Here is an 18,484-nt window from a genome sequence, read left to right as displayed (position 1 = left end):
TAAGTCTCCTCAGCGGTCTCGAGCACTGCAGTTGTCGTGACACATTGTGTCGTATTGTGTCGCAATAATATCTTCAAGCTCCTTCTAAAGAAACGAGAGTGAAACAAGCGGTTCGCCAGCACGAGATACGTTCGAACAGAACTAATTCGTGGACTTCTCTCGTACGTATACCATGTAAAACCATGATGAGCCGCGTGTGCTGTTAACTGGTGGATGATTTCGACCAAGAAAGTCTTACTTTCAGTAGCCTTCCGGTTTCTCTTTTCTCCGCGGTATTCTTACCTTTATTTTCCTCACAAATTCAGTGCAGATATGCGTTAAGTGTCGACACGAGTCTTCATTTTTGGAAGTACCCTCTTTCATTTCGGTGATGGATTAAGGACAACGTGGTTCAATCATCAATCTCAGGTGAGTCCACTTGTTCTGCATCGATAGAGCGTCTTTTTATAGGAACATGATATCGAGTATGGTTCATTGTACTTAATCTGTCATTTAATATTTTATAATGAATTATTTATTTACTTATTAGTTGCTTTAACCCAGGTATAATTTATGTTTATATGTCAAATGCAGTATACTTACACATAGTTTGAATACAGCAAAATTTCGAACTTATAATTTACATATAATAATATATTCATTTATTGACATTGTATCCCGATTACCCAGTTTATAATACATATAATTGGAAAAATAGAACCATCGGGGTGGATAACTGATGTAAGGGAACTAACTATTATGAGGAAAAGAAAGCAGAGCAAAAGGTTGAATGGCGAAGTACTTAATATTCCATAAATTTAAGTATACGAATTATTAAAACCTAGTTGAATATATGTTTCTTTAAAATTGCGGGGAATAAGCGCTTCTCGTCGATTAAAATGATAAATGGAAAAATACACGAAATTGGAAAGTATTAAGAAAAAGAAGATAAATATGAATTATATAAAATTAAAATAACTAATAGAATTAGATAATAAAAAATTAATAAACAAAAATGGTAAAATTAAAAAATTTCATTAATTGAAAAATTGTGGTTAAAAATTTCTGTTCAATTTAATACTCAGTTAAATTAATCAATGAGTAAGTACGAATGAACAAGGAAATAGAAGTATTATTAAATTCTTAATAAATATTGGTACAGCAAATCCAAAGTTGATCCAGGTTAAGTTTGTAAACAAGGAGTCGACTATGTAGATATATGTTTTCTCATCCGAATCAATCAGGTTATATATGGATAACTAGAAAATCATCATTATCTCTGATTAACAAAATATTTAACACATTGTAAAATAGTTAACAAAATTCATGAGGGTGAAAATTTTTCTGTTGATAACGTGGTTGTGAAATTTCAAGGATACTTTAGTTTCTCTTTTAGATTTAACCTTCTCTAGACAACGAATTTATCGAGCAAGATATTGTTCGCGATATAAAGATATGTACATACGAGTATATCCAATAACTTTTTATGAAACAAAGTTTAAACACATATCACATATAACCTCTTAACATGAGAAGGTTTTCTGCTTATCTTATCTCGTGCTAACAATAATTAATACATTTATGTACTTCTAGTGTATGAATAAGAAAGAAACGTATTAATGATTAATAAATATATTTAGTAAACACTTAAAGCATAATCTCTCTACTTAAAAGCAAATTTAAGTCAACATTATTTTTGTTAGGAATTATATGTAGTACTTTAAGATTCAACTGTAATAATTCAATAATATGAATAAATATATAATAACAATTCAAAAATAAATATACTATTGAACGTAAATATCAAATATACATATATAATAATGGCAAAAACATAAAACATGGCTTTACTCTTCGATTAAAAAATAATTCAAATTTTAATATAGAAGCATTTCATTCTAACGACCAACGAATTCTATAGTCTATAAAATATGGAATTCAACGATAAATTGCTATATTCACGAAGCAAGAATATATTTGAAAACACAGTTTCATTATCCGATTAAAAAACATACGAAACGCCGCGCTGCACTTATTTGCTTCCCGTTAAACTTTTCATCATCGAGAGCACGATAATACGTGTCGAGAGTCATTCATTAATAAAAATATTCGTGATTTCTAACGAGAGTCTGTAAATTATCCGCGAGATGCCCCGCGGACGACCTTCCATTTATCATCATCGTTAAGTTGGTACACATGCAACTTCTCAAATTTTTATGCAATCTTCTTAATGCGTATTTAAGTGCATGTGGTTTGTATTTCATGCGTTGCATCATTGGAAATTCGGTTGATAACAAAGTATACTACATTACTGTCTCTAAATTCGGAGGTTAATCATTCATAAAGGTGCGCACACATTGTAATGTTCGCGCATCGCCACTATCCATCGACCGGCACGTAGCAATTTTGAACATGAAACAACACGGCAATAACAGTGAAAATACGGAGTATTATTTTCATAGAGGAAACAAAGGTAAAAATTACTGCATTACAGAGATCGCTTAACCCGTTTAAATATACATAGCTTCCATTTGTATAGCAACTTTCGAAGATCATAAAGGAACGAACTGTTTCTCACTTTAAGTGAGTCATCCCTCGACTGCAACTGACGGATTATATAATGAAGAAGTGTATAGCAACATGCGCGACAACCACGTAACTGTACAGAGTAGTAACTGTGACATAATCGACGATAGAATGATTCTACGTGAAAAAACAGCTAGAAAATGTAGAATAAAATTTATTCATATGGCGCTTCGTTTTCGAGAAAATCGGGTTTGAAATTTTGTCAAGTATCGTTAATTTAGATATTAATGTATTAAATGCTCCTTTTTTCCTATGAAAGTAGAATATAAGGTTTGTTCGGCTAAAATTAGCTCGGCTGAAACAGTGCACCGCCTCAGATTGAGAGAGCAATGATCGCTTTCGCGCTTTTTTCCTGCTACGCGTCCCGGCTAGAAAGGCACTCGCTGCCTCTTGCAGACACGTCACGTATCCTCTCGTCTGTACTTAGTGCTCGCGTATTAGGTAAATTTATGTAAAAATATATTAACATCGAATAAGAAAAAAATACCAACAAAACTAACATTATTATATTTATATTTATCATTTAAACGAATGATTTTTCTTATCTTTTACATGACCTCATTGAATAACATGCAACTTAGGAAAATGTCACACGTCATATAGAGACTTGAAATAAGTATGTACATCCATAATCGGCGCAATGAATCAGTAGAGTGAATCATCAATCGTTACTCAGAAATGAAACCAGAAAGAAGAATATGTAGTTGTTCGAACTAAATAACCTCGCATCAATAGCTTTCGTATTAAATTCAAGTAACCATTCGCTACTGCAATATAAATATAACGATTTTAACACTTACCAAACCCGGTCAAATAACCGATATCAAAATTTAATTTAAAATTGCACATTCATTGCTATTTCTTTTATTCGTCTAACTTTATGCAAATTCTTATATTAACAAAAATTGAGAAATAGATTGGTCGTATAACATAGAAATTTACATAAAGTTAAATGAACAAAAGAAATAACAACAGAATAGACAATTTTAAGCGAAATTTTGAAATCGGTCATTTGACCAGGTAAGGTTAGTATTAAAGAAAACGAGTTTCTATGTCTTTATGATTTTGCAAGAGCTCCGTATTAAAATGTTAAATTGGTGTAATACACGTAATCTACATATTAATATACGGTATCTGCAAGAGTAAATTACGAGTTTGTATATATTACCTTAAATTGCAGTTAACACTCCTGGATCTGATCGCATTTCTTTTGCAAATAGTTCACGGGATAATCACTTAACCAATTAGCTGTTGCCGACGTCTTGGAAATGGCTTTCTTTTTTTATTTAATTTACACTTTACAATTTGTCCAGTTGTGTGTACCTAAAATGTGCCGTAAAAAGTAAGCGATGACGAATATACTCGTAAAAAACAATTAACTAGTTAACATATTGACAGCATATTTTACTTTTATTTTAGTGTGTAATTATTTTTTCCCAATTAATTCGCTGCATGTACGAAATCTCCATTAACAATATACATTTTTTAATATATGACAAAATCAAATATATCAATATAGATCGTAAATGTGTTCGTAGGAAGCAGTAAATCGCAAGAACTGCTAAGATGCCGATAGAATTCTTGGACCGGCTTCCAATGCCAAATCTCCGGCTGTATACGGCAATAAGCTTCGGCGTGTTATCCTGTTCGATATACTATGCCGTTCAAATCATCAAAGACCCGGCATGGAAGATCACCCACACTTACGTGGACTCCGAAAATGACTCGGCCAACAACATCGACTTCGATCCGAGGGATTCCGCAATGTATTTGAAGGAGTTGCTCGAGTGCATGCTCGACGAGCCTATCTGCATCTGGGTAAGTGGTACATGACGATTCATTCGCACGAATTTGCTTTTCGGTCTGATGTCCTCAAACACCGAGATTCCATTTGTTCTTATGAAAATGTAGAACGTTCCTGGCAGAAGTGGACTTCGTTATTATCATAGTTTTAATATTAGAGCTACCAGTCGAAATGACTGGTCTTGGGCTTTTTGTTTTTGCATGATTTTATCCCTTATTTTAAAAATTTGCCCAACTCCGATTCGAAGTGTATTTATCGACGCACTGTGAATTTTTACGCATTTTTAAGCGCAGAATCCGATATGAACTCTACCCTTTGTAATTATCAACGCACTTACCAAAATTAAGTAACAAAAGATGAAAAAAGAATATGTATGTACTTGTCATATATGTATATTTCTCCTGTGATCTTGACTTATGAACTGTTGCGTATTTAGATATTTGCGTTTCGACGTGTTAAAAAAATAGCTATTTACTATAAAATAATATCCAGTCATGTTCACCTATGTATTTATTTGCCTGCATTTGGTAACACGGAACTCGCAAACTTATGACAAGGTAAAATGATTTTATACGTTCGGACGGTGTAATATTCGCGTATTTACGTGCAAAACTTTCACGCTATCATAATTAGAACATGAACGTGAGAAATGAAAGATAAGGCTCTTATCCGGAAGAATTCTCGAGTTCATGCTACGCTTTACCAATGTTCTTATTACGAACAAGAGCTTAAATTGCATCTTAGAAAATAATCAAGACAAATATTGACATAAAAATTCAACAAGTGGCTCAAAATCATTTTACTACATCAGAAAACGAGTAATGCTACTATTAAACATGTTTTAAGAAGTTAACGACAGATTCAAGATAACATCAAATACTTCTCTATGATTTTTGCATATTGCATGAAGAATAGTTAAAAAAAAAAAAGGAAACAAAAAAGAATAGTTTCTTTCCTATATATTAATTGTATTCATTTAATATACGGAATGACTCAGCCTCTTCCGGCCAAACGTTGTCGGTGCATTCTATAACGTACGTTCATAAGTCAAGATAAGAAAAAGATGTTATGTAAATGTATGTCACTGGAAATATTGTTAAACGCACGAATACATGTAACATACAAAAATATGTTAAATACGTAACAAAGAAAGAAAAGATACACGAAATGACCGGTACCATAAGAAATAAATATGGCTAGATTAGGAATATTTATGTCTGGCAATAATCAAAAGATGTCACGGTACTATTTCTACAATTCTAAGTAGAATTCCGTTTCAAAATTCCGTTTTACCATTCCTATCGATGGAAGCTTAACAAGCGATAAAAAAATTGATTCTACGTTCCTTTCTTGACTGTACCGATAACTATATCGCCGGAAGAAATTGAGGCACCCTGTATATTTCAGATTTTCTCCTTCTACAAATACTGAGAACATGCCGAAATTTTTTCCAAAATTAATATTCATTTTTATTTAGATAGAGACATAATTACGTTGAGTTTATCTATTTCAATTAATATCATTCGAATCACTGACCTAATATATAGAACATTAAGGTTACATATGACCTACAAACCTGTAGTACGTTAAAAACATTAAGTTATCCCAAAAGTTTCTTTCGTTTTTATAAGGAAATAATGGACGCACAACATTTTTTGTTTTATATTTTCTTCTATTACTACAAAATGAGTCATACCGTAATTCAGTAAAAAGTTATAAACTTTACTTATAAAACGAAAAAAACTTTCCGGACAATCTAATACGCTTAAAGAAGAAGAAACGAAAGAGAAATGTTTTTTTACTTTATATACCAATTTTTAATCATTTTACTTCTACGAAAGTAATCAAGCAGTGCGTCCATTTTAGAAGCCAATAACATCCGGTGAATATGTATCACGCGCATTGAACGAAATGTAGCAGACACGTGGCCAATGAGTACGTGTCCCCTCAGGGGCATTTTATATCGACTATTCCATAACTAGCGAACTTTCTCCTTTCTCCTGGTGTTACTGCCATGATAAATGCGTCGTTTCTGAGTAAGTAAACGATCTGTCTCACCACAGGCATACGACTAGTCCCGTTTTTAGTTTCTCGAAACGTATCCTTTCTCGCTCTCTATCACACAGAGAGTCAGGTTACGAAAATATTCTATCGTACGTATACGCTACTATATAAGTTTTCTAACGAAAAATAAAGTAAAACAGACGAATTCCGGGACAATAATCATGGAATTATTATCTAGATTTATAATAAATTTTTAATTGACATATAGGTTATAACTTGATTGATTTACTTATTTCAGTGATAGTCTAACAAAATGTATACCTCCGGAAAAATTCGCCTAACACGACATAAATTGAGTTTGTCAATCTGAAGATGCAAGGAGAACCAATAACCCTTGAACACTCAACAAGCAATATCGACTTCTAATAATATATCTTGACACAGTTTTTTCAATGATACTTAAGGCACAGAGGAAAGTTCGGAGATGCACTTTAAATTCTAAAAAGTAACAATAAAAGAAGTTTAAAGAGTTCTATGTATTCTTTATCGTACTCTGTATAACGATATTCTTTTGTCAAATTTTTCATTTATTTTTTAACGAGACAGATAATTAATTTTTCTGATAAAAAGTTCGACTAAGATGTTCCCAATAATTCTGATAACCGATACTGCAATATTATTTTCTTCCAAAATTAGAAAAGAGATTAGAAAAACCAAAATAGGAAGTACGATCACGTCTACTATAACGTTACAAAATTTCATGTCTCTGATGTAAGGTTCCGACCTACAAAGGAACGAGGAATTTTTTAGGTGTCATTAACCTTTCGAATGCCTTATTAAACACGCGTTTCTCGTTCGTCGACGTGGCTAAAAATTACGAGCGTGCGCAATTATTCTATCATCTATGACTTCATATACTTAACATAAGATATGTAACTATGCTTGTATATTTTCGCAAATGAAGTCGCAGCCATCGTCTTACGCGCGTGGTAACCCCGTGCAAAACGTAACTCCGTGTAATTCTACCTGTTTTTATGTTACTATACTAGAAAACGTGTGCTGTAAGAAAAACACATTTTATTTTTTAAATATGGCTTGCATTAACTGTCAGTGAGTAAGCTGGATCGTTTGTATTTTTATATAATTTTTTTACTGTTTCAAGCTTTCAAAAACAAAATAATTCTTTTTATAATACGTACGAATAGCTCTTCTTTTACAAATTTTTGTACAAATGTAAAATTATAGTCGATGTACTTAATGATTTTAACCATTTGTCGCGTCTTAAGAGGAATAAATCACAATTTACCACGCATTTATAAATCATCTTATGTATATTCCAATAGTTTTTTCCCCCGGAAATATTGCAAATCAATGCAAAATGTACAATTAATGTTATTCCCTAAAGACTTAAGGAAGCAAATAATTAGGAAAAAAGCGCGTCTACACGATGACTGGGCATAAATGATATTGAGATCTACAAGGATAATCAATGTTAGGATTAAAAAATCGTGCTGACTCTTCTTTTCGTTCTCCTTTCATTTTTTATTTGACGTTAATATATGAGAAACGCAAAAGGAAATGCATCCGCGGATAGAAAAATATCAACATAATAATTGTAGTTCATGCAGAACGGACAAGACTGGACATTTGAATTTGCAATCAATATTACCCTACAGTACATATGGCATACGTGGCCTTTACATGCATAGAATAACCAATTTCGGCTTATAAATTAATATGTAAATCTAACTCGGACGGATGCTTGTATAATATTGTAATAAGTATTGTATTAAGTTAAAAATGATTGTAATAAGTTAAAAATGAATGAAAAATACGAAGCGTTGAAATTTTCTAGCGAATCAGATATATTTTTATTATCAGATCGGTACATATGAAATTTTGTTCTTTGAAGTTTGAATCTGCCAGGGCATTCATTACCAATCACTAAACTGCCAACCCTGTTACGGTCCTCAATTTTTTGTATTTCAATGTTGTTTCCGCTTTAGCGACGAAAAACGATTTTTGATGTTTCAGAAAAATGTAATTCTAATCCTTTATTCGACAAAATAATACAACTAATTCTCGATATTAAAAATATAATAAATTTCCCTACAATGTCAAATATATGTGAAACCATTTTGTGATCTTAATTCTCTATAAAATAATAAATTGTTCCACATTCTCGATTCAAATTTAAAGGTTGAAATAACCGATGCTTCGGTTGAAACTAAAATTATCTGTCCTTTCAAGTCGGTTTGGCAGACGGCAACGTTGTTGGTATACGACTTGTACCAGACGTTGCTTCTCACTTCCTACCTTCTTTGCCAAAGAGAAAGAATTCTCCTGATACGATCAAGGCTACCGATAAATAAACAAAGTGAAAACAAAGAGCGTTTAAATTTACGAGCATTTACGAAATATTCCAGTAAATATTTACGGTAGAATCGACATCATTGATTGGTAAGATCTGAAAAGATGTCAAGGTCAATGTCCCGCACAATTTCATATACATATGTATGTATACAAGTGACGCTCGGCTTTGGTTTGAAAGATCTACGTGAAAATATTTTTAATGCTACCTTCATTGTACACTTTTAAGATCTAGGTTAGATTAAAATATATCAGAATTTTTTAAAGGTACCTCTTAGAGCAATAGAAAGAGATTTTTTAAGCAATAGAAAAGCCAAAGAACGCAGTAGGTTTTCCAAAGATATTTATTCCGTATTTGCTTCAAATTTCATTATACGGCTTTCTCTAACGTCCCCAATTTTTGTTCTTTTTCTTCAGTTTTAAGAACCTTTGCCTGTGCTTTTTCACAACCTTGGAAGTTACACATGTGATAGTCACATGTGACCCAACTGGAAATGAATTTCTTTCTAATTTGCCTTCCCTGGTAAAGACACAGAAATGTTTCATAGCATTTTAGAAATTATCCACTCTTCTTGGTTATTTTCCTGTCATATACACAGTTTATTTATTTATTTATTTAATTTGTACTTTACAATTTGTCCAGCTGGACATTCGGTAAATTTTTCCTAACTTTATTGTTAAATAACATGTGAATATCTACCCTCACCGGAATACCATCTTCGAGTTTGTCTATTTTATTTCTTCAGTGAAGTCAGAGGGGCGTTTTCTTTTTAGCCTTTTCTATACACAGTGACTATAAAAAGTATTTGCACGATTCGAGTGAAATTTATAAATACTTACACGCTGAACTTAATCCCATTACTAATTATTAGACCGCGGATCTTTATGCAGATTCCTAATTTTTGAAACTACAACTGAGAAACTGGTTCCTTCAGTATTGTTTTATCTATTATTGTTTTACAGAAAGTACTACAATTTGGATATTTAATAATATTTTTTTATATTATGCTTGTCGCAGCGCAACAATACGATTCCAAAGCCATCAAAAGTCTTCGGAAATAGTTTCAACGATATGGAATTTTTTTTAATTAGCGTATTTTTTTCCTTTTTTTAAAGTTAACGCGGTTTATCATTAATCACTTTTATCACACGTTTATCATTATATTCACAAACTGTTAGTCGGACACTCGAGCGTCTCACATGGTCACCTCAAGGACTGTCGCTACCCTCATGTGACCGATACGTAGAAGTTGGAGTTTCTCCTTCTTTGTAACGTGCACTCGCCAATTACTTCCTCCATCTCGAGTAAATGCCAAATCAGGAAATTCCAGTGTCCACACCTAGTGACTTTCCTAGTGACTCAAAACGTCGTTTCTAATATCATCAATCCGCAGTAGAGGACTTGCTCAAGTAAATACGAATTTCTTCTACAAATCTACGCCCCTATCCTGTTTCTCTTTCCGAACTGTCCGTCGCATTATGTTGCACTTTCAGGCAGTCGAGTAAAAGCGTTGAAGTAATTCTCACTTCTAGGAAAACTCTATCATCTTTATCGTTCAGCTTTCCTAGTCCTCGAAGCAATTAAGTATTGTCTAATACTAAATCAATTTGAAGGGTTTCTCTCAGCCTCATAGCCTCAGATCAGTTTTCGTAATTATAGTGAGGTGGCTGTGTATGTGAATAGTCCGTGGTATTAGTTGCTGCTGGTTGTAGATGCCGCTGCTGTTGGGGGTACTACAGTATTTTTCTCCCTATTTAAGAATCGTGGAAGAAAAATCGGACTTCGGTCGCCGGAATTCGATCCCAGGATCCAAACGTTCGTAACCTAAGGCGCTAACCACTGCACTACCGTCGTCCGTTGCTAGTTAGTGGCGATATTTGTGTTGTCGAGTGCCGCCACAATAGAAATACCCATAGCTTCGAAGCTCTGTTCTAATGCGACGCTACCAGCGTGTCGTTTTACACCTTCTGTCTTAAATATCCAAATGAACGTATCACCATGTCTTTTGAAGATGTGACAACAATTCGGTGCGCCTTATACTCCACATTTGCTGCCAAATACAGCGCACATCCTCCTGTTTACGCTATGTCAACTCTGGTCCCTGTCAAATCCAGCGTAATTACAATTTTTCATATTTAGGCTGAAATATTCAGTTCATCGCAATTAGAGATGCGTCGACAATTCGAAGCACATTGTACTCTTCATGCTCTTCAACGCTTTCAGCAAGTTTGTCTCCCCGCTACTTGTAGTTTCCAGATAGCCTATAGATATGTTAATTTACACTGTACTTATACTTGTACCTATTCTTATATTTATATTTACTTAAATATATTATTACACATTCGACCACGCGTTTCTCTATCAGATAATCTCGACAAAATGTTCGCGTGAACTTGATCCCTCGCACTGCAACGATATGCGTTTTGTATAATTTTGAATTTGTTAATCTCCCATAAATGCATAACAATCCGCAGTTTGCTAATTACGATATTCTAATATTTTCATTATAATTTTAATATCGACGATATGCCTATTTCTATTTGGGTAATCTTTACGCTTAAAATATTCTTTGTTCTTATTTTCGATAGACTTTAATCAACATGGCGTACTGCGTGCTAATTCTGCTGGGTAAAACAATTCAGAAGCTCGTATTCGCCGAGCTGCGAGTCTCCGAAAGGCAACACCTAAAGGACAAGTTTTGGAACTTCGTGTTCTACAAATTTATCTTCGTATTCGGCGTGCTGAATGTGCAGTACATGGACGAGGTGCTACTGTGGTGGGCTTGGTTCACCGCGCTTGGCTTCCTAAGTCTCCTCAGTCAACTATGCAAGGATCGATTCGAATACGTAAGTGACATACTGTCTGCTGACAACTGCTGAGCTGACCCTGTCCGTGATCCAAATTTCATTAAACACTTCCCAGGATGCTCTAAATTTTTCTTAAAGCAGCAAGTATTTTGAATTCCTCTGAATGAATCCTTAGATATATTGTTATTGGGAAAAAATACTGATAAAATATTTGTTTTCAGTATATCTCTATTTAAAGTTCGAAGCTAACGCTTAGAGCATATTAGGATTTTAAAAGAAATTAAAGTATATAAATATTCCATTTATATTACTTATAGCATTGAAACTGCAATCAATTACGTTCAGATATGACGCTTATGATATTCTTATTTCGCAGGAAAATGTACAACAAAATCGAATTCCAACTTTTTACATTTTTTTCATTCGGAAGACCTTGATAAAGCCATATCGTACAGTAAATACCGCAGTAAACCCAGTGAGATTGCTGAATATCTTAGCATATTTTAAACAGGAACGTGAATTCGGAACGCACGCGTCGTTAAAGTTGGCACGTGCCCCAAAACGACATCTTGCGAAATTTCTCAACAGATCTGTATTTTATTGTCTCTCTGGTAGGCACATATACTACGTAGTATCTTTTTGTCTATACCTTTCGCGTGTATTTCCACGATGAATCAATCTCGCTTGTTTATTTGGTTTAACTAGCGACGTGAGAAGTTACACGTTCGACGGGCCAAATAAATGGCCAGCAATAATCTTGAAATTACAGTAGCGCTTATCTGAGCAGTTATCGAAAGGAATATAAAGGAATAGGTATATATATATACCTGTACTTCTAAAATATCCTCAGTATCTTTCTTCCACATTGAACGCACATGTAATAAAGATACTTTATACGTTTATATACGTACGTATATATGTATGTATGTATTCTATTTTCTGCTGAGGATGGGTTGCTATGTGCCCTTGGCAACACAGGCAGCATCCCTTGAAGAAGTCGCTTCAGAGGTCATTGGCCCTTATATTACCCAACGAACTTTCCAGTCTTTTATTTTGTTTCATTTCCTGAGTACCCTGAGGCATCCTTTTATACAGGGTATATATTAGTACAACCGGCCAGGGAATGATTCTACATTAAAAAGTAAGTTGAAAAGAAAGGATAAGATTTTATCATTTAAGGCTCAATTTCTGAGCACATCAAGTACAAAAATCTTTTCGGTACACATATACTCGATCAAGTCTCAATTCATAGTAAATTTCAATGACCGATTGTACTGCCATTTACCAGACACCTTATATAAACATATATGTATGTATGTATGTATGTATGTGTATATATATATATATATATATATATATTACAGTACATATTAGTAGTATTATAGTATATATATATATTCTGTTTATTTTTCGACTTTACAGTCTGGAAGAAGGACTTGGCTTATGTATTTCCAACTCTCACCAACTCCCATACTTTGTTTATAGTACAGATCACATTATGCATGAATACTGCATTATTTATTGTCGTATAAAAAATCTACCCAGAAGAAAGTTGCACTGTTCGAACGAGCACATGGAATATTGGAAATAATTTTGTTTCAGTGATCTTCTTTTTTGGCGAGATCTCAAGGTCATTAGTATTTTTTTTTAAATCCTTTATTTATTATTTGATATTTTCGTAGAGTGTAAAAAATCACATTCGCTGACCTATAGTTCTATAGCATTTCGATCGTTTAGTTTTGAGATATTAACGTCTGTATGTATTAAAATCTTGCGTGATATCTCGATGCATACGGTATCTCAAATTATGCAGTATACCGATTCTTCACGTTCGTATGTAAACATAAATATCATCTCCAGTGACGAGCTATAAGGCAGTAGATAATTGCCTGGTATCTTTTTAGTTCTATTGGGACTGTTAAATTTAACAGAATGCGTTACATACTACAGGAAGAAATAGAGATATTGTACTGATGTATGGTGAAAGGCATCAATCTTTACAAGAAAAGGCTTTACCGAAGAAACGTCAAGCTAAGCGATTATGCACTGCCCGATCGCTTGCGATTGAAACTAATATTTATGTCTACATACGAATGTGAAAAGTCACGGTATCGCGTAACCCGAGGTACCACGTAAAATTTGTATACATTTAGACGGAAATATTTTAAAACTAAAGGATAGAAATGGTATGGTTCTATTGGTAGTTGAATTTATTTTTTCACGCTCTACAAGAATATCTAAAAATAAATATAAGATTATCAACAAAACAATACTAATGATCTTGAAATCTCGTAAAAAAGAGGATCATTAGGAAAAATTATTTTCAATATTATACGTGCTCCTTAAAACAGTGCAACTTTTTCCTGAAAAGTTTTTCATGCAACAACAAATAACGCAGATATTTAAATGACACCATTTAACTGGTACATACTGTATATATGGTCGCCCATTTATATTTTACATATTTTTTACTTCAGGAAAATGTTCAATGACAAGCTTGTAAATGTTACAAAGCTACAGTAAATGAATATAATGTATGTTATCTGTATTTTAAAATCATTCTTCGTATTTTGACCAGAATTCTGAAAATTTGTTCAGTAATAGAACTGAAAGATTTAAAAAAAAGAGATATCTTGGCGCGCAGAGTGGTCGGAATCTTTAGTAGAAAAACAAAGAATCTCGGCTCCGTTATGCAATGAATTCGCGTGAATCCCGTTAGTATAATCGAATAGAGGTAACTAGGTTATAACTCTCCACAGCTAAACGACATTCAATTTTCCTTGATCTGTTTCGGGCGCGCCATTTTTTAATTCTTTAAAGCGTGTTACTCCAATATTTACTTAGTTAAACTTTGATACGTAAATAAAACTATTTCTCAGATTTGTTAATGATATATTTTGCTAATTAATAATTATAGTTAATAATAAGTACAATTCAGTAAGTTAAAGTTAAGTCAATAAATTAGTATTCGATTGAAAATATTAGATATTTTTTATAATAATTTTGTTACAATTATCATTAGATTGTAATGTATAATGTTTCTGCTTGCATTTAATCGCATAATTGAGCAAGAAGTACATGTTCTATAACTTTTTGTCAATGTACACGTTAATTTCCGCAAATCTCTTAATTTAAATAATATACGTCTGAAGTTAAATACAGTAGAGTTAGACGTATTCCAGTATATGGATTACATGGATTATTCTATTTGAATCTATATAATCTTTAGCTATAGAATAGTAATGCTTTAATCAAATTGTCTAGTTAAACAGCATAATATGCTGCATAAATATTGTCATTATATAAACAGTAAAATTTCATATTAGTCAAATATTTACATAAAAATAAGTTAATCATTCTAATGAATAATAAAAAAAATATTTGCTTTTTTTAAACAAATCATTTTTACAAATTACTATCCATGACCTAATTTAATTGATAAGCATTATAAAAATAAGAATTAATATTAATAATAATCTATTTTAATATAAGTTATAAATTTAATATTAATTATTATTAAAAATTTTATTATTTTACATATATAGATAATGAAGAACATTACAGAACTTTTAATTATTATTTTCTAGTTATCGTTTTCGCCTACAACACCAGGTTGGAGTCATGCAAAACTTCTTGGACTTCTCGCGACTATTCTTGCGTTATCCTCCTTCATGTTACTCCTATGCACAGCTGCAGCATTCTTCTTCGTTTCATTCAATACCTTTGTCTTCACTGCAGCTGAGGTAATGTAAACCCTTGTGTGAAAGTAAACAAATTTTCATTTGCAACTGACAACTTCAAATACTTCAATTTTTTTTAGTCACTTTCATTCTTTTCCACTAACAGAATAGAAGTTATGTAATTCTAATAATGTATTTGCTTGTTAACAGTGCATTTTACTAGGTGTCAGAACAATTCATGTAATGGTGCGATACATAATTCATCTGTATGATACTCGAGGGGCTGGAACTTCTTCGCAACGTTCTTGGGACAAAAGGGGTCCTCTAACTTACTATACAGATCTAACAGCAGAATTAATAGTGCTAGCTGTAGATTTTCTTCACCATGTCCACATGCTACTTTGGAGTAACATATTCCTAAGCATGGCATCCCTTGTAATCTGTATGCAACTTAGGTATCTTTTCTATGAGATACAACGCAAGATCACAAAGCACAGGAACTATCTTGCTGTATTAAATCATATGGAACAAAAGTAAGTATACACTTTTTATAATTGTATGACTATGGATTTTTATATAAAATTTTATACAAATCTATATATTTTTATTTTTAGCTATCCAATGGCAAGTCAGGAAGAGTTAGCAGAGAACTCAGACAACTGTGCCATTTGCTGGGAGAAAATGGAAACAGCTAGAAAGCTACCTTGTGCTCATCTTTTCCACAATTCCTGTTTACAGTCTTGGTTAGAACAGGATACTTCCTGCCCAACTTGTAGGCTTGCCTTAAACATGCAACCTAGCCACCTTGTAAACACACAAGAATTATCAACTGAACTACAAACGCCAGCTAGACGAAATGAGAATCATTTCTTTCATTTCGATGGCTCAAGATATGTGTCCTGGTTACCAAGCTTCTCCGTTGAAGTTTCCCACAATAGACTACGTGGGAATATTTCTACTATTACACATAACAACTCGCAAATGGATACTATGATTAGACAGGTGCGTTAATCGTACATTTTTAATTGCTGAAAACTAATACATTATAATTTTGGGAGAACTTCAATGGTTCAATAGTAATTATTTTATTAGAATCTAATGACACATATATAGTAGAAAAAAAATACTGGAATTTCACTCACTGAACTCTGAATGGTACTCTATATTGAACTTATTTAACATCAAATTATAATTTTAAATATAGTTTACTTTCATTTTATTCACATATTTTTATTAATCAAATGGAAAAAGAGATGTTTACTTGATTTCTGTGTCATTCATTCTAATATTAATTTTATAATATTTATTAAAACAGGTGCAGCAACTATTTCCACAATTCCCCCGCAATCTAATCGTAGAAGACCTCAGAGGGACGAGATCAATCGAATGGACCGTTGCAAATATTCTGGATGGGGTCCTGATGTCTCCTCATCATATAATCGAAGAACCGCAATTGGAATCCGTCCTTCAAATCCATACCAGTACCACAGAAACTAGTGTTTCTTTGAATACCCCTTCGATGCCGCTACCTTCAGATCCAAGATTTGATATTCCTCTTGCTGACAGGTACTACCTTCATTTTCATCCTTTATTTCAAACGTATATTTTAACCTTTTGCGTTCGGGGATTTTTTTCGTCAGGCGTAGCAGCAAATCCAGATGATTTAGCGTATATATGATGCGTGTCTTACAGGTAGCGTAAAATGATTTTATATACAAATTAACTCACAAAAACATTATATTCGAATAATTTATCTATATTTACATCTTTGAAAATATGATTTTATAATATTAATTTCTCTATTTTTTTGTATGATAATTTATAAAGCATTCACTAAGATGCATCCTTGAATATAATTGGTCTCATTTCTCAACAGTTCAAAATCAAGTTCATCTTCATTTGAGCTAATTTCACTTCCGAAAACCATTTTTTTAGGGTTTCTAAGCTATAATACTTTTGCCATGATCGTCGAATCCGAACTAACATCGGAGACGTTGTCAGAACCATAGTTTCGGAAGGATTTGAGATTAAATATTTTATCTCCCTTTTAAAGTCTGACACTTTACACTTCCTAACAAAGAACATAAAGACCTAAGGAACGAACCATATGTACGAACCAATATTGCACTCTCATTAACTGGATATGTCGAAATCTAGCATAAACAGGGACTGTCGCCTCTCACTCGCCACTGGAGTTGCATCATAGAACGCCGTGGCGACTGAGAGTCGCCTCTCGAGCGCAAAGGGTTAAAACAAAATCCATAAAGAAAATGTAAGATATATTTAAAACAGATAATTTTATGTTCCAAATAATATTTTTAAATTTGTAAAATGTGTTTTATTTTCAAGTTATCCATTGTAATATAATTTGATTAATCTGAAAATATTCCTAATGAATAATTACAGCGGTGAAGAACCTTCGAGCCTAGGAGGACGGTTTTCCAAATCATCGTCCGAACGAGAACAAATACTGCAGCGTCGCAAAGAACTGCTAAGACTCACTGCTAAGGAGAAATATCTCGAGAAGTGCCGAGAAAAGCATGAAGCTGACGAAAGTGTTTCTAATGCCACCTCTTAAAACAGGGAAAACAGAGAGATATATGCTGATAAAAAGTTCTTGATTTTTCGTGCTTCGTAGCGATTATCTTCTTCGAAGAAGAGTATAACGACTGATTTCCTTGAGTACACGTCCACCGACGTCCACTTACTTTTTCCTTGCCTCCTTTTTGTGTTTGCTTACATGCAGTTCTTATTTTCTTTTTTTTTTTTTTTTTTGAATAGACTATATTCTTTACTCTTTGGTTTGTTCCTAAGCATTTTTGAATGATCTTAATTATTATTGCTCCTACAATGAGAACAATTTTTTAGGCACCAGTTCTCTTTTTTTTTATTCGCTTTTCTTTTCTTTTTTCCATAGTCTTTGCACTCATAAATATTGTATTCGCTTTCTTTGATTTTTGTCATATTAAAATCCCGATCTCTAGGAATAGTTTCCTTGAAAATTCTAGACTCCTTACTTGAGAAGGACAGTTTCCTTAAGAATACGTTTTTTATTCTTAAGAAGAGGTAAGGACAATTAACTTAAAGTATTAACCATTTAATTCTTTAGCAATAATAAGAATTAACTTAAAAGTATTACTCGCTTAATTATTTTTAATTCTTTATTTATTAAAGTAATAATTAAGAAATGAAACTTTCCTGAGATTTTAATCTTTCATTTCGTATTTCTTCTTTTTTGTTAACCCATCAAAAA

At 32.9% G+C, this 18,484-nt stretch overlaps 1 protein-coding gene across 4 annotated transcripts; it reads left to right on the top strand.

Moving 5' to 3' along the window:
- On the top strand, positions 1–17,847 carry LOC122576452 (E3 ubiquitin-protein ligase AMFR-like). Of its 4 annotated transcripts, none has more exons than XR_006319766.1 (10): positions 1–408; positions 4,104–4,383; positions 11,333–11,590; positions 15,139–15,294; positions 15,442–15,764; positions 15,846–16,233; positions 16,547–16,797; positions 16,872–16,923; positions 17,389–17,503; positions 17,638–17,847. XR_006319766.1 is itself a non-coding variant. In XM_043746787.1 (9 exons), the coding sequence occupies exons 3-9, from the start codon at positions 4,132–4,134 to the stop codon at positions 17,807–17,809; spliced, it is 1,800 nt and encodes a 599-aa protein (XP_043602722.1). In that variant the 5' UTR covers positions 2–161; positions 306–408; positions 4,104–4,131; the 3' UTR covers positions 17,810–17,847. The 4 variants fall into 4 exon arrangements, 2 of the variants coding, with proteins under 2 accessions (XP_043602722.1, XP_043602723.1); XR_006319765.1 differs by having other exon boundaries at positions 17,167–17,503; XM_043746787.1 differs by lacking the exons at positions 16,872–16,923; positions 17,389–17,503 and having other exon boundaries at positions 2–161; positions 306–408.
- Positions 17,848–18,484: the final 637 nt, after the last annotated feature.

The sequence above is a fragment of the Bombus pyrosoma genome, linkage group LG16 (assembly GCF_014825855.1).
Source record: "Bombus pyrosoma isolate SC7728 linkage group LG16, ASM1482585v1, whole genome shotgun sequence".
Classification (NCBI taxonomy): Eukaryota; Metazoa; Arthropoda; class Insecta; order Hymenoptera; family Apidae; genus Bombus; species Bombus pyrosoma.
The sequence above is the reverse complement of the archived record's forward strand: the minus strand, read 5'-3'. Positions and strand labels throughout refer to the sequence as shown.

Excerpts from the sequence above, each read along its gene's own strand:
- LOC122576452 (XM_043746787.1), top strand. The coding sequence starts at position 4,132 with ATGCCGATAGAATTCTTGGACCGGCTTCCAATGCCAAATCTCCGGCTG. Across the intron at positions 15,765-15,845 it reads TTAAATCATATGGAACAAAA|CTATCCAATGGCAAGTCAGG; the intron begins GTAAGTATACAC and ends TTTTATTTTTAG. Across the intron at positions 16,234-16,546 it reads TGGATACTATGATTAGACAG|GTGCAGCAACTATTTCCACA; the intron begins GTGCGTTAATCG and ends TTATTAAAACAG.